At 32.2% G+C, this 16,079-nt stretch overlaps 2 protein-coding genes across 6 annotated transcripts; one reads left to right on the top strand and one right to left on the bottom strand.

The window, feature by feature from the left end:
• Window positions 1-370: 370 nt before the first annotated feature.
• On the bottom strand, window positions 371-8,510 carry LOC124534410. 3 transcript variants are annotated; one of them, XM_047110272.1, is made up of 11 exons: window positions 8,252-8,510; window positions 8,050-8,134; window positions 7,347-7,432; window positions 6,460-6,748; window positions 5,970-6,144; window positions 5,136-5,218; window positions 4,291-4,464; window positions 3,485-3,604; window positions 2,814-2,942; window positions 2,052-2,151; window positions 371-972 (listed from the first exon to the last, which is right to left on the bottom strand). In XM_047110272.1, the coding sequence occupies exons 1-11, from the start codon at window positions 8,352-8,354 to the stop codon at window positions 793-795; spliced, it is 1,524 nt and encodes a 507-aa protein (XP_046966228.1). In that variant the 5' UTR covers window positions 8,355-8,510; the 3' UTR covers window positions 371-792. The 3 variants fall into 3 exon arrangements, with proteins under 3 accessions (XP_046966228.1, XP_046966229.1, XP_046966231.1); XM_047110273.1 differs by having other exon boundaries at window positions 7,347-7,417; XM_047110275.1 differs by lacking the exons at window positions 7,347-7,432; window positions 8,050-8,134 and having other exon boundaries at window positions 8,252-8,508.
• Window positions 8,511-8,760: 250 nt separating this feature from the next.
• Window positions 8,761-14,886, top strand: LOC124534441 (myeloid zinc finger 1-like). 3 transcript variants are annotated; one of them, XM_047110320.1, is made up of 9 exons: window positions 8,761-8,875; window positions 9,160-9,707; window positions 10,233-10,346; window positions 10,491-10,631; window positions 12,148-12,283; window positions 12,684-12,786; window positions 13,388-13,514; window positions 14,000-14,069; window positions 14,512-14,885. In XM_047110320.1, the coding sequence occupies exons 2-9, from the start codon at window positions 9,160-9,162 to the stop codon at window positions 14,632-14,634; spliced, it is 1,362 nt and encodes a 453-aa protein (XP_046966276.1). In that variant the 5' UTR covers window positions 8,761-8,875; the 3' UTR covers window positions 14,635-14,885. The 3 variants fall into 3 exon arrangements, with proteins under 3 accessions (XP_046966276.1, XP_046966275.1, XP_046966278.1); XM_047110319.1 differs by lacking the exon at window positions 8,761-8,875 and adding an exon at window positions 8,897-8,980 and having other exon boundaries at window positions 14,512-14,886; XM_047110322.1 differs by lacking the exon at window positions 8,761-8,875 and adding an exon at window positions 8,987-9,030 and having other exon boundaries at window positions 14,512-14,886.
• Window positions 14,887-16,079: the final 1,193 nt, after the last annotated feature.

The raw sequence follows: 16,079 nt of genomic DNA, 5'->3' as shown, positions 1-16,079 counted from the left end.
TTTTTCATATAAACAATGAAACATAAAAATGGTTTATCGTTTTTATGATGGATTATGATAATAGTTTTCATTCTTGGGATACAACTGTTTCCGAGGTTTATGTTTTGATAGTATTTTTTAAATTTTAACCGCTGGAGTTTTCATCTCATGTGACTACAAGTGATATACAAGTAGTTTCAGTTGACTTACTAAAATAAACTTGTATTGTATGTAATAGTCAAAGATAATAATTTATATTTTTTAAATATTTTTAAAAAGTTATTTGAAACAGTAAATTAATCTTAATTTTAGATGTTTCAACATAAAAATAATTGTAAGTATGCATAGTTTTGTTACAATTATTGTTCGTAAATATTAAAAGATGTTTTTTTCAGAACATTGTTATTTATTGAAAAAATAAAACAGTACTAAGGTTACAGAGTTCATAGAAGTAGAAAAATCACATATAGTATCACTTTTTTTCTATATTTACAATACTAAAACACATACACCTAGCTATTGTTACAAAATGAATACCCGTAATAAAGTCTTGCAGATTTTAATATCTATACACAAACTTCAACTAAAATATTCTTATACAGGCTGTTTGTTGAGGCTGTTGAGTGTTTTTAGGGTTCAATAGTTAAAATCAGAATTCTTTAAATTAATTATATTTTTAACACTAGAATTATTAATCATGAAATTTTGCAAGTTATATTTCAGATACAAATTTATATATAATAATTTATCAAATTATATACTTATAAAAGTTTTATCAATATTAAAAGTTACTCAACTGATAAGATTACGTTATCACATAGCGTTGTTTCTTAAGTTAAACTCTTCTGTGTCTTGGGGAACGTCCCAGCGCGGGTTCCAAAAGCCGTCGGGCGTTTTCGGTCTAATGGGATTATTCCTGCCTCGATGTTTGGAACATTCGTCCATTTTTTTCGCGAGCATATCTAAGTCGTCTTTATAGAGTTCGTCGTAGAACTGTAAATGAAAGTTAATCTTTGATCCATGTCAGGTCATTTGTAATGTATAACGCATTAGTGTATTCCGCAGTTGAAGCAAATAAACAACTTTGACATTGATATGACATCATCTGATTGGTCGAGATTTTTAATAATCTATGGATATATAACTATGATCTGTGGAATTGTTATCAGAACTTTGGATGTAGTGTAGATAAAAGGAATAGATTTGTATTTATAAATATTATAGTTTAATATATCAACCTACAATTATTTGTAGTAGTATAGTTTATACTATTAGCATATCGGATTGAAAACGTCAATCTAACGATTGATAATCTTTACTCCTTAGATTTGAATAGACTATACATACAATCAGTTATAAATATTTCCAAAACACTCAAATGAGACCAATTAATAACAGACATAGTTGCAACTTGTGCGTTATAACATATTAATTTGTTTTTAACAGCGATAAAGATTCAAACATTATATTAGTATCAAGACAGAACTATACAGATATTTTAAAAATATAACAGTTCATGTTTCCTCTGCTTTATACAAAGGTTTGGAGCTAATTCAGATGATAAGAAGTTGAATACACATAAGATAGATTTTCACATGCTGTTTTCCTCACGATGGTCTTCACCACCCAATACAAGAGAAACTAGCCGGTTCCATGCCCATGGTTTGGGATCGTTGATCGATCCACGTGGTCAAATTCACTTTTATCAATACCACGTTGTTCTGTTTGATTTATTTAAAATAAATTAATTATAATTTACAACAACAACAACAGCCTGTAAATTGCCACTGCTGGGCTAAAGGCCTCCTCTCCCTTTGAGGAGAAGGTTTGAAACATATTCCACCACGCTGTTCCAATGCGGGGTGGTGGAATACACATATGGCAGAATTTCTATGAAATTTGTCACACGCAGGTTTCCTCACGATGTTTTCCTTCACCGCTGAGCACGAGATGAATTATAAAGACAAATTAAGCACATGAATCAGCGGTGCTTGCCTGGGCTTGAACCCACAATCATCGGTTAAGATGCACGCGTTCTAACCACTGGGCCATCATCTTTTTCTGATTCTCACGTTTTTACATTCCTCACAGCTCCAGCCGGGCAGGGCGCGTTTCTCAGCTTTCTTCCGCAGCACTGGCTCCTTGTAAACTGGCTCTATGTTACATTTCGTCCTATATAACAAAAAAAAACTTAAAAAAATATATTAAAAGGTTTATGCTCAAAAGTACATAAGTAAGAAAATTGTTTTTTGAGATTCGATAGAACAATACTGATATAAAATTTTTTTTTTCTTCAAATAGGTAGGTTCACTGACAAAGGGCAACCCGATGGATGGTAAGCAGTCACCATCGTCCATAGTTACTGCCAGCATAAAAAAATACCTTACATCGTCAAAGTGTCACCAACATCGGAAACTAAGATGTTATATTCCTTTTATATGTATATATAGTTACACTGACTCCCTCATCCTACATAACAGTACTAAATATTGCTATTTGACGGTCGTATATATGTTGAATGATGTATAATTTCCCCAGGCCGACTCACACAAAACTTTACCGTTTATTTTAGTTTATTTTTACATTTCGTTAAAAAAGTAAAAGGGACAAAAAGTAAAACAATAAGTAAAAGGGATAACTAGATGTTTTAATTACGCAAAACGTATTACTACGTAATTATGATGTATTATAACTTAATACTACGTAAAACAACTAAAGGCAAACGTCCCAATTAGAACGTTCTCTAGTCTTCACTTTTTGCGCGTTAATAACATATCTGTTTACTAGAAAATCATTGACCTTACCATAAAGTTTCCATGAAATCGAAACGATACCTTTTACAGATTTCGGTCTTCGCTTCTATGTGGCCAATATCCTGTAGTATCGACATGCTGGACTGGCTTTCAGGAAGTTTCTGAGTATTCATCAAGTTCATGTTCTCGACCAGGGGACGTTTGTTCGGACTGTAAAATCAAAATCAAAACAAACTTTATTCAAGTAAGCTTTTATAAGCACTTTTGAATCTTCATTTTACAATTAAGTGAAGCTACCACCGGTTCGGAAAGTAGATTCTACCGAGAAGAACCGGCCAGAAACTCAGTAGTTACTCTTTTTAAACATTTAAAAACTACAACGTCATGTTAATTAAATACAATTATTTCAATTAATGTATCCTGCTTGGAAGTCAACAGGTATTAGTAAAGTAGGTAAAAGTATCAAGAATAAATAAATAAATAAATATGAGACAACATCACATACATTACTCTGCTCCCAATGTAAGTAGCTGAAGCACTTGTGTTATGGAAATCAGAAGTAACGACGGTACCACAAACACCCAGACCCAAGACAACATAGAAAACTAATGGTAATCTACATCGACTCGGCCGGGCATCGAACCCGGGACCTCGGAGTGGCGTACCCATGAAAACCGGAGTAAACACCACTCGACCACGGAGGTCGTCCAGCTCTACTATCGAGTTGGCAATAAATATAATATACATCTCACCTGTTCACTTTCTTAATCTTTTCGTCGATCTTCTTGACGTGCTGAAGTAGGGAAATGCTTTCATCAGGGCAATGGGTTTCGTCGTTAAGTTTATCTTCTAATTTCAAAGGTGATCTGAACCTAGATATATAATCATATTTTTAAGTCCTTCAAAAGCTATGGTTCATGCAATTGAGAATAGAGACTAGGAAAATTGGATGTTTAAATTAATTACTTTATAGCACAGCATATGAAGGACCTTTTATTTATTCGTAGATAATATCGAAATTTCGAGGTCCACTAAATAAAAGTAAAAAACATGTTAAATATGAGTGAACATTAGGGGGGGTAATATAAAAAAGACAAAAAAATTATAAATGGTGCGTGAAGGCCTATTGCACCAAATTAGTAAGTTTATGAACTATCCTAAAATAATACACTTATTTACTTAATTAATGTATATTTTTACTTCACATACCTTTAAAATTGTTCGCTTGTGTAAAAGAAAACGCAAAAATTAATTAAATTCATATATAAAGCCCAGTAGATAAAACGTAGTTGTTGTTGTTTGTTGTGATGAGTCATTCAATTAAGAGCCTACCAACTTAACTCAAAACCTAACTCAAAAACAAAAACTCAATTCGCAGACTTTTTATTGAATATCATATTAAAGAATTTCACTACTTGTATAGAATATTCTGAAAACTAAAATAGTAAACATGTATAAGTGAAAAGAGGAACCCACATAAAATGGATTGTTTAATTATCTGGAAATAAAACCTTCTTTGTGTACAAAAAGACTATCTATTAAAGATCAAAACACAAACCTGTTTGGGTACTGTTTTAACAAATTAATCGATTCCTCAACTTCATTCTTCAAAACTTCTCCAGGGCATTTGTTCTCTGTATCACGGTCGTTGTTCTCAAGTTCCATCTTGATCTTCGAGAAGGACGAAGGTTTTATGAACTTACTTGGACTTTCTTTTATACTTGATTTAAAACTGGAAATGTGTGAATTAATGTAATTTAATTTCTTTTAAACTTGGACTTAAAATATACTTTTATCATAATTTTCTTTCTAATAAATAATGGCAATAAATTCATATTCAAATATGTGCACTTATTAACATATGTACAAAATATGTCCATCGCAGTTTAAATAGAGTTTACAACAACAACAACAACAACAACAGTTTTTAAATTCCCACTCCTGGGTTAAACGCCTCCTCTCCCTTTGAGGAGAAGGTTTGGAACATATTCCACCACGCTGTTCCAATGCAGATTGGTGGAATACACATGTGGCAGAATTTCTATGAGATTTGTCACATGCAGGTTTCCTCACGATGTTTTCCTTCACCGCTGAGCACGAGATGAATTATAAAGACAAATTAAGCACATGAAACAGCGGTGCTTGCCTGGATTTAAACCCGCAATCATCGGTTAAGATGTACGCGTTCTAACCACTGGGCCATCTAGACTCTCTATATATAATAGAGTTTAATTAGTTTTTTATTGTATAAAATGATATGCTATGTAGACAAAAGACAACTTACAAAATATTTAGCAGGTATTTAGTTAAAACTCGGATTTCTCTTTCTGTCCTTGTTAATTTGTCATTCGAAAGAATAAGAGAGCATTATTTAACATATCAAAATTCCCTTATAATACTTACATAGGTAACTGGACTATTGGACCACTAGTAGGCGATGGTAATATTGTGTCATCGTTTTCTAGAACTTCCTTTTTGATGTTGCACTGAAACAAATACTTTAACATTGGTTCCATATCTACTGCACATAAAGTTAAAAAGGCTAACAACACAGTCTATCTCTTTCTCTCGTGTAACTCAAATTACATTAAGAAATTAGTGTAAAACATTTCAAACCATTAGTCAACTATCAAACAAAGTTTATTTGTAACGTAAAATATACATGTTGTTAAACTGTTATGACTGGTTAGGGAAATATCAAATAGTATTCATGACTACAGTTATTGTATATACTCATGACCTTAAAGGATTATTCAATTGTTCCAAAAGATAATCTCTACAATAGTAGACTGTTTTAACTGTACCTAATAAGGTACAGTATATATTGTCTTTTAAAACAGTGTAGTCTAGCTTCTTAAAAGGGACTTGATAGTAGTAACCTATCAAGTCCCTTTTAAGAATATAACTGCTTACTTTGGCTCAGCTATTTATATTTATAATATAAATAGAGTGTAACTTTAGATAGATATAATATAAAATAGAGTGTTACTTTAGAAATTGCGGCCCTGTAAAATAATTCTCAAAAATTCTGAATAGAAGATTTTGGGAATCATTTTACATTACATTGACAAAGTCCATATCAATCCAAGTCTTTGGCAACAGAAAATACACTTTATTTTTCATTTAAAATGGTTTAGAATCATGTAAGCAATACTCAGAATGCTAAACATCAATGGATATATGAACTGGCCATTTACAGTTTTCCTTTCACTTTAAAATAAATAAACAAACAATTACCTGCATATTAACTTCACTGTAACTCCGCCCTAACTCTGGAGAACACGTAAGATCTACTACACTTGTGGTCTTCATCTTGACCAGGTTTAGCCGGGCCTGTTTCAATCTACCTAATGGCTTGTTTCGTGTCGGTGTAGGATATGATAACTTTATGCATTTTTTTTCTGGTGTAGGCCTAAAATTAGAATGTTATTAATCAGTTATTAGTTAATATTCATTCAAATATCAAAATATAAGATATTTAAGTTTAGAACTATAAGTTTTTGGTGCATTTTTTAAGTTTTTAAGTTTAATTTAGTAAATCTAATACATTTACTTTTGGTAAGATAAAATTTACCACATTCATAGGAATGTGGTAAATTTTAGCTAAGTAAATTCTAGCATTTAAAGACTAGGATAGCCTAGTCTTTATATGCTAGCCGCCAGACTCATGTGGCAATAAATTAATAAAAAAAAATTGCCTATTTTAATTTTGAAAAATTTAACATACCAAGATTCAGGACACTTCTTCTTATCCTTCAAGCTCAGGGAATGTGTTGTGTTTGTCTTTAACTTTTTACTTTGAATTATAGGGCTCTTGCGGCCTGGAGTTCCTTCTATCTCAGACACGGATTCCTCAAGAGAGATGTCATTAATTGATTCTTCTTTCAATGGACTTATTTCATCAACTTTGCATTTGTTATCTTTAGGTGAACTTATATTATCACCATTTATTAATTTAAATATGGTATCAATTATATTAAAGTCCCTGGTTCTACTCAGTTTGTTTAAAGCTGAAACTAATATATTTAATATTTTAGTCCAAATAATTAAATTAAAACTAAAGCTCACTCCAACTAAATTTTATTTATAACAGATTTCTATTACAATCACAAATATATCAGGGATTACAGTTAATATCACTATATTGTATATTTTGTTGTTATGTAAAGTTATTGCCTACATCTAAACATTGTGCAAGGCACTGTTCAATGATTAAACACCTATAAATACTTTATTTCCATAAATTATGTCTAAGTAGCCTATCATCAATCAATTATTTCTTAATATAATTATTTACATGATTACACAGTCATTGGTAAGAGTACATTGCAATAAAATCTTTTTGGAATTGAAGAAACTTTAAAATACCATGTTTTAAATGTGGATCATAGTATCCTTCAATTCACAGGTAAGATACTTTTGCTTAGCATACATGCTACATATATTTATGTAACAAAAATAAAGTAGCACTTACTATCTAATAAGACTCATTCCCAATTCCAAATTAAAATTATTTTAAAGTATTCAAGTAACGCCAAAAATGAAACTTAAATTTTATTCTTATATTTTATTTAATTATCGAAATTCATATGTATGCCATTTTTAGAGACTTACCCACAGATTCTAAGATTTCATCTTTAATCGATATATTCTGTCTTAACTCTTCACATGTTTTACATGTTTGGCTTGAAATAAATGAACTAAAATTATTCATTAGTAAAATAAAAGCAAGTGATTAGAAAATTTTAACTAAAGTTGAAGGATGCAGTTTCAAACCAGGGCAAATACTAAAGAAAATTCATACACATACTTAATTTGGGCTAAAAATTCATCTCATGCTTGGCAGAGAAGGAAAATATTATCAGTGCATTGCGTTGATTTAAGTTCCAAAACTTGTCCGACAAGGTGAGGTCTAAGATCAAATGTATAACTTTTACTGACTGTTACTTTAATAATAAAGCAATATATTATAAGAGCAATGGACAATATAACTTATAATAATAAGTTGTCATAAAATATAAATTATGATTACTGAAGAGCATAAAAATAAGACCTTAGCAATACCTCACCTAAAAATATTAAAAAAAACTTATATTCACATGTAAATCCTAAGCCATTATAATAAATGATCAAAACAAAAAGTAATCATTGATTTTTGTTTTAAGTTAAATAAAAAACAGAACTTAAAGTCATGAATGAAAAAAAAATGGAATTTATGTTCAATTTGTTCCATTATTTAAATAAGAAAAAATATAATTTAATCTTTTTAATTTACTGATTATTTTTTTATAAAACGTTTTACGGCTGAGGATCATACCTTTCAGAATTTTCGTTGCGCATTAAATATTTACTTCTATACTTTTGATTTTCTGAATGGAGCTCTTGAAACTCTATTACAAGTTCTGAAAAACGTAACGAGAGTTTAGTAATTTCAATAAAAAATTAATAAAGTAATAACAAAATTATAATAAATAAAGTAATATTAGCTGTTTTTCAAAAAAATAAAAAATTCCACCAACCTTTGAAAATGGTTAATGTTTGTTGTAAATTAGATTCCACCGCTGTTGTTTTACAACTGGGGAATACTTTAGGAATAGAATTAATTTCAACGGTAGCACCCATTATTTCAAATAAGTTTTTTAAACATATGCACGATATTAAAATAATAATAACTATTTAGTGAGTATTTTATTTCAAAAACCGATTTAGCTGAAAGACTTGCATAGTTCCTTGTTTAGTGTTGACAAGTTGATACTGATAACTTGATAAGTGATTAATTTTACCAAGTGTCATTTTTTGATTATATAGTTCTGACTGTATAATGCCGATAAAATTTACCATATTTCTTATATGAAAAAATATTATTATTATTTTAAATCATACCGTTATTAGAATATATTTCATAAAATTAATAGAACATTCATTCTTGATCTAATAATCAATTAATAAACGAAACAAAACCTAAGCAACGTCATACAATTATTTAATTTAAAATGTACATTTAATCTGTGGCTGCCAAAGTGACAGCCAACATTAAATGAGTAGGCAAAGGACTTACAGAAAAAAGCCATTTTATACGAAGTCGAAAAATAATCTCGAGGCTTGATTGACCTATCGTATTTAAAATAATATTAGTAAATTTGGTGAGTGACTAAAAATTGACTGGTTTATTAATCATTCTTGATCCAAATAACTTTATTTGAATTGACACTTCTAAATCAAATATTAAAACAGTGAGACGTATGATTGTAAGCTTTTGCCTTTTTTAAAGATTTCCACCAAAAAATTTAATTTCTAAGTACTTGAACTTGTACAAAATACAAATTATTTTCTATCAATTGAAACATAAAAATTCATAACTACCTAATAGTTATTAAAAAGTTTTAGCTCCTCCATTGTATTAAAATTTAGTTATATTCCTTTCCAGATGATGGAAGGCGACGAAGATATGTTTATTGTTATTGTCGGTGATAAGAATGAGGATAAATTTCCCGCGCCTTTACAAATTAAACAAGAAATATTAGATGAAAGTGAAATAGTGGAAGTTATTGATGAGTTATTGAAAAATGCAGATGAAGTTAATGATACAACCGAATTCGAAATATCTATAGTAAAGGACGAACCCTTAGAAAGCGTTAATAGTAATGAAGACAATGAATTTAATTACTGCGAATATGAAGATGGTGATTGTGAGGACGAATATATTCCAGATTATATAGAAGAATCACTTGATGATTCAAGTGATTATATGTCTGATGAAAGTGAAAAAAAAGTACGCGTAAGAAGTAATGGCCATCGGACTAAAATGCTTAAACCGTCGGAAAGGATGTCATATGTGAAGGAACTTAGGAAACAGTACCCTGAATTGAGAGAGGATCCTTATTTACTTACAAAATGTCTCGTTGAAATAATGAAAGGTACAAAACCTCCGCCACCACCACAAGACTACTTTATAATGAATGGAATTATGCTAGAGTAAGAATAATAGTATCTTATGTTATACATGTGTTATCTATAAAGATTATTATTGTTTTGTCTCAAATTTTTACAAAATTTCCAAGTAATACAGACATCTCGGTAAATACTTGGGCTTAAATCTTACCCTCTAGTACCTACCTAGCAATAATGTATATAATTATATTTGGTTTGAAATAATTAAGTGTTATATTAGTAAAGTGTTAATTATTTTGTTACTACATTTGAGGTTTTTGTAGGGTTAGATCAGCTGTTAGATGTTAGGTATAAAAAGTTTGCGAGTTTAAAGCTTGGTTCAGTTGTTCTCACATAAAAGAATTACACAAAAAGTTACTCTGCATTTATAATATTTTATTGATTTAGAAGATAGTGTCCCATTGATTGCTTCAGGAAGAATTTGTAGAATTGCATTAGAATGGATTAACTTGTAAGACTATAATAATACAGCTATAATTTAAATAATGTAATAATTGTGCAATGTTATATAATGAGAATTGTTTGTCACATAAATATATTATGTTTTAGATGCATCCAGTGTGGACATCATTCCGAATCAATACCTGCAGCAAGTCGGCACTACCAAGAGAAACATGGAGAGAGATATCTTATATGCTACGCTTGTGGTGTTAATTTTAGAAGGTATGAATTTAAATTATTTAACAATCCAAAGCTCATGTCTATAATTAGTTGTATTCTTACACTGTGTTGCGTGAAAATAAATCCTTAACATAATTTCCTAGCTTAATGTGTTTCGGGTCTGATGTCAGTAATATATCATTGCAGCACGACCAACCTGTACAAACACGAGAAGCGCTGTGATTCGCCGGACGCCGCCATCGTACTGCGCGCGCGCGCCCTCACGCTGGGCCGCAAGGGACGCTCCAGGCCCTACCTGCCTGACTTCACGGACGAGGAGCCTAAGAAGTGAGCTACCAATGACTTCATTTTATTGAAATTTATAATTAAGAATATTGTTATTATTAACAAAGAGTTAAAATATAATGTTTTTTTTTCTATTTACATAGTAGTCACAGCTTATTATTATTTATTTGTAAATTGGCATAGACACGATTTTATTCTGAAAGTTCTAAGCTCAATTACAGGACAGATATTGTCAATTTTTTTTATACATATAATTAATTGATCAATTATTTTGATTCAATAACTATATTAATAGTGGCGTGAGTAATAAGGACGTGCGTGTTCATAGCTTACTTATTATTACCTAATAGTAAATTAGCATAGACAAGATTTTTTCGAAGAGTTCTAAACACACAAGATAGATATCATCAATTGTTTTTGTTGTTGCTCAACTTCAATGACTATAACTCAATACAGTAATACCCCGACTTACGCGAATTCGGAGTTACGCGATTTAATTTTCTCGTCTATTCGTTTTTTGTTTGAACGCCGCGCATTCAAGGTCAAGCGGCGGCGTTTGTTTCTGACTCGTCGTGACAGAAGCCCTCAGTTCGATTGAAAAAGGGTTAACAATTTTGGAAAGCATAGACTCCAATGAAGAGCGCATTTTTGTTACAAAACATGGAATAAAAAAATTACTACGATGCTACGAGGAGTTATTACGGGAGAAGAAAAAATCATTGACTGTTGACTGACTGACTGACTTTGTTACAATTTATGAAACCTCCTACATCAAAATAACTTCGGATTGTGTTTATACATACACTCTATTAATATAGTTTGTCATATTATCTAGAATTAGATACTAATTATTTCCTAAATTATTGTTTTATTTAGTCTCCAGTCCCAATTAAACATACTTTATATGTCTTTATATGCAAAATTGTACCCCGACTTACGCGAATTCGACTTACGCGGGTAGCGCTCAGTCCCACCTATCGCGTTAGTCCGGGGTATTACTGTATACATTTCTTACGTATAATGAACTAGCGGTCGCCCGCGGCTTCGCCCGCGTAGATAACGGTTCATAATCAGTCTTCTAATATCCCTACTGCTGAGGCACGGTCACATTTGAAGAATTACTGCAACCGGCGCTTGGATCTATTGTGATAAACCTCAAATTCGTGATCACAACACATCAGCCAGACCAACACGAATCTGATGAGGTTCTTAGGGTCGGAGGCCATTATGCCCTCTAAGGACCGGAGTTAGAACATTTTATAGTTCTATCTTTTATAGTTTAGGCATCATACGCAAAAAATCAACTTTTTTTGTTGATTTTTTCCTTTTTTGTCCGAAAAACCCAAAATATCTTACGGATCCCTATTTTTTTTCCAAAAATAAAATGTAGCCTATGTTATGCGGGATTAATTTAGCTTTCGAATGGTGAAATAATTTTTAAAATCGGTCCAGTAGTTTTTGAGCCTATTCATTACGACCAAACAAACAAAGTTTTCCTCTTTATAATATTAGTGTAGATTGACCAATTATTTTAATTAGCACGTGCACGGCATTCCAGGTTCGAATGCACGGAGTGCTCGGCGTCGTTCAGCAGCAAGTACACGCTGCGCGCGCACGAGCTGCTGCACCGCGGCGAGCGCCCGCACCGCTGCGGACTGTGCGCCGCCGCATACACCTCGCGCACCGCGCTCTCCGTGAGTCCCGTGCCACGCCGTACCAACCCGTACCACCCTGTACCACCCTGTACCACCCCGTACCTAGTACCAACCCAAACGCCTAAGAAGATACGGTTCTTAGTGCCACGCCGTACCGGCCCGTACCACCCTGTACCACCCTGTACCACCCTGTACCACCCTGTACCATCCCGTACCATGCCGGATGCCTCCGTATCGCACATATCAGTGTTTACCAAGTAGAAAAGTTAAAAATGAAGGAACTTAAGTGATTTTTTTTATCTTATGATTTCGTTATGTGCATACATAAAACTATAAGAAGTCTTTAAGTAGTGACTTTGATTGAAGGATTTTATAAGTGGTATAAAAATATAAGTTTTTATCAATTAGTGTAATAGTAATATTTATTTGGTTATTTCAGCGACACATGAAAAAGCACGGCTCGGAGCAGTTTATTTGCGACTACTGCAGTCGTAGCTTCAAGGTCAAAGCGGCTCTCGTCGCGCATCTCGACACCCACAGACGTGAGTACATTGTATTTATTTTAAGAATATATTTGTGCTAGTACATAATTTAGAACTTGGTACACTCTTCTCTTAAAGATATGACAGTAAATCGTCTCTCCGGTCGTGTCAGAGGCGTCAGATTCTATCTGCCTAAAGAGAGAAAACAAAATGATTCCTAGTTTGTGTAAGCCTACCTATTTATATGTATAAAATAGATATATATTTTTAAAGGATCATTAGGTAAATTGTGTATAATATAAGCTAAATAATAAGTCATAATTATCTAATTATAGAGTTTTATTGTGTAAAATAACACTTATTATTAATTTAAAATAATTACTAATAAATATATTTAAAATAGCAACACTAGACAAATAAACGAATTAAAAAAGCAGATGATGGACAATGTGGGTAGAAGCATGCAGAATGTTCTCGAAAAGTTATACGGACGCGTCGAAATTGTAGAGAGAGAAAATAAAATTGTAAAAGTGTAAACCAGTGTGTTTCAATTATTAAAAGTTCTAGCTAAACTGAAAATGTGACTTCATTTGGATATAAACTCAGAGCACTAAAACAATATCTCAAGCTCTCAAGCTGAGTTGACTATTCCCCGTTACAGCGCAGAAGCGGTTCGGTTGCTCGGAGTGCCCCAAGCGCTACTCGCAGAAGGCGGCGTTGGAGTTACACGTGCGGCGCGAGCACCGACGCTTGCCGCCGCCCTGCGCCTGCAAGCTGTGCCCCAAGCGGTCAGTGCCCCTCACTCGCATCACCATATTCAAGGCCTTTTAGCCAAAAAACCTGCCCCATAACAGCCCAGTCGTAGTATAGAAAGAAATATAATGTATAGTACGACACAACTTAGATGTCGCATCGGCAAAATTCGTAAAACCGATCATATCCGAATTGAGTACGCTATACCAAATTATCAATATTTATTTCTCATGCGAATATGATCTTTGCACAAACGTAATAACTTGTAATATCATATGACCTGATTTATTCGTCAATTTGACGCGTCGATTTACATGTACTTGCTTACTCTGACGCGTGAATCTATAGCGACGAATAGCGTCGAATGGCGCGATAGGAAGCTATTTCTATTGGTTGTGTAAATCGTCAGTAATCGGTTTTAATTTCATTCCATTGCATTTTCCGATGCTACATCTAATTTGTGTCCTACTATACAGTTGTATTGAAGATTTTTTATATCGAAACTATTTATATGTTACAGATACCCTCGGATGTCTCTGCTCAAAGAACACATGAAGAAGGTACATGGAATGTTGATCATGACACGGAAGGTAATATTTGATGAAAATTTTTGGTGGTCAATTTGGGTAATGACATACGGTGTTGTACAGTTGCCAATGATTAATCCAGACTTAACAGGTGTGTCGAGATGGCCCAGTGGTTAGAACGCGTGCATATTAACCGATGATTGCGGGTTCAAACCCAGGCAAGCACCGCTGATTCATGTGCTTAATTTGTCTTTATAATTCATCTCGTGCTCAGCGGCGAAGGAAAACATCGTGAGGAAACCTGCATGTGACAAATTTCATAGAAATTCTGCCACATGTGTATTCCACCAACCCGCATTGGAACAGCGTGGTGGAATATGTTTCAAACCTTCTCCTCAAAAGGAAAGCCTTTAGCCCAGCAGTGGGAATTTACAGGCTGTTGTTGTAACAGGTGTGTATAACCTTTGGATCAATAATAATTAGTAAATAAAAAAATATATTTCAGATGTTCTTCAAGAAACTTCCGACGCTATCGACCACACAGATCAATCAAGCTAAACTGGTGTTCAAAGATGAAGTAGATGACGAGAAATATGTCATGTCTAGTTTCAAGGACACAGTTTCGTGATTTTTCATTTCGTAACAGATGTAAAAACTTTTATTATTGGTGTAATAATAGATATTTAATGATGTTTTTATGAAAGAATTTAAAATGTATGAACTATGTTGATTTTTGAATGATTTTTGTTATTGTCCAATTATTCTCTATACAATTTCTGAATTTGACTTATTTAACATGTTTAAATTTCTTCGTATCCTATTCAATTCATATTATAGAAAGAGTTATATGAAAAATCGAGCTATTTCATGTCCACCTGTTTTGTAAGATTCATACACCCTATCTCGTAAACGTCTTCGATCCGAAAAACATTTTTTATGGTACTAAGACATCTAATGTCTTTGAACTTAGACAGGAATACGGTCTTAAACTCTGGTAAACCTTTACTCCTAATACTTTTATTAGAGATTGTGTACTATAGAACCATTCTATTTCTTGGAATTAAATTGCACGGAGCTTTGAAATTAAATTATTACCATCGAATAATTTTGATTGAATGGAAAAGATATATATTTTTCCAATTTACTTAAAATATTAATTTAAAATTTTCATGGTATTTGAGAATATTTTATTTGTAGATAAAATATGTTCCTTTATAGTGAATGTTTAATTTTTTTTAAATATTGTCATGAATTCAAAGAAAAAAAAATGAAATGTCTAACAAATGTTATAATGTTGATTCCAAAGTTATTACATAATTAAGCAATACTTCATTTTTATTGTTTACCATAAGAGTAAAACACTGCCTTATTATTTATTTTTATGTAAATGGGGTAAAAGCTTTATTCTCTTAATAGAAGTACATAATAATATTATTAAAAAGGTAATACTTACCTTATTACTTTTTTGATGTATGTAATTATGTAAAAAAAAAATACATTACTTGTAAGTTTATTATTAATTTCCATCGAACATCCCTTTTTTTCTTTAGTTTTTTTAGCCACTGCAATTTTTTTTTTCAGCCTAATTTATTGATCGTGGGTGAGCACTAAGAATCAATTTTTCATAATTCATCGGCTAAGGGGTTAAATAGGGAATGAAAATTTGTATGGAAATTCGTCATTTATGATGTAGCTATCATTGATACTGGTCTTTAGGCATATGTAAAGGAGTTAAAGATGTATGATTAGTGAGCCGTGACCGAGGTTTCAAAAAAAGTCGCAATGGATTGGCAATGTTCGTTCGTTCGTTCGTTCACTGAACGATGTTTTAATCAAAAAGTGGCTCGGCTGATCCGACTCATTCCAATAGAATACCCATCGGACTATAAAAATAATACGATCAGTAAATTTTAAAATTTAAAGATTTAGAAATTTTTGTATACATTTTTTAACAGATGTACTTTTTTAATAGGAGTACAATCAGGTACCTGATCTAGGTACTGGTTAGTTTAGTTTTCTTGCATTTCTCTCACGCGTCTCTTCGTAGAGGATTAGGGATAAAAATAATACAAG

This window comes from Vanessa cardui, chromosome 12 (assembly GCF_905220365.1).
Source record: "Vanessa cardui chromosome 12, ilVanCard2.1, whole genome shotgun sequence".
NCBI lineage: Eukaryota > Metazoa > Arthropoda > Insecta > Lepidoptera > Nymphalidae > Vanessa > Vanessa cardui.
The sequence above is the reverse complement of the archived record's forward strand: the minus strand, read 5'-3'. Positions and strand labels throughout refer to the sequence as shown.

Excerpts from the sequence above, each read along its gene's own strand:
- LOC124534410 (XM_047110272.1), bottom strand. The coding sequence starts at position 8,354 with ATGGGTGCTACCGTTGAAATTAATTCTATTCCTAAAGTATTCCCCAGT. Across the intron at positions 6,145-6,459 it reads AAGAAGTGTCCTGAATCTTG|GCCTACACCAGAAAAAAAAT; the intron begins GTATGTTAAATT and ends TTCTAATTTTAG. Across the intron at positions 2,152-2,813 it reads AAGACCGAAATCTGTAAAAG|GACGAAATGTAACATAGAGC; the intron begins GTATCGTTTCGA and ends TTTGTTATATAG.
- LOC124534441 (XM_047110319.1), top strand. Across the intron at positions 10,632-12,147 it reads ACGGACGAGGAGCCTAAGAA|GTTCGAATGCACGGAGTGCT; the intron begins GTGAGCTACCAA and ends ACGGCATTCCAG. Across the intron at positions 14,070-14,511 it reads TGTTGATCATGACACGGAAG|ATGTTCTTCAAGAAACTTCC; the intron begins GTAATATTTGAT and ends AATATATTTCAG.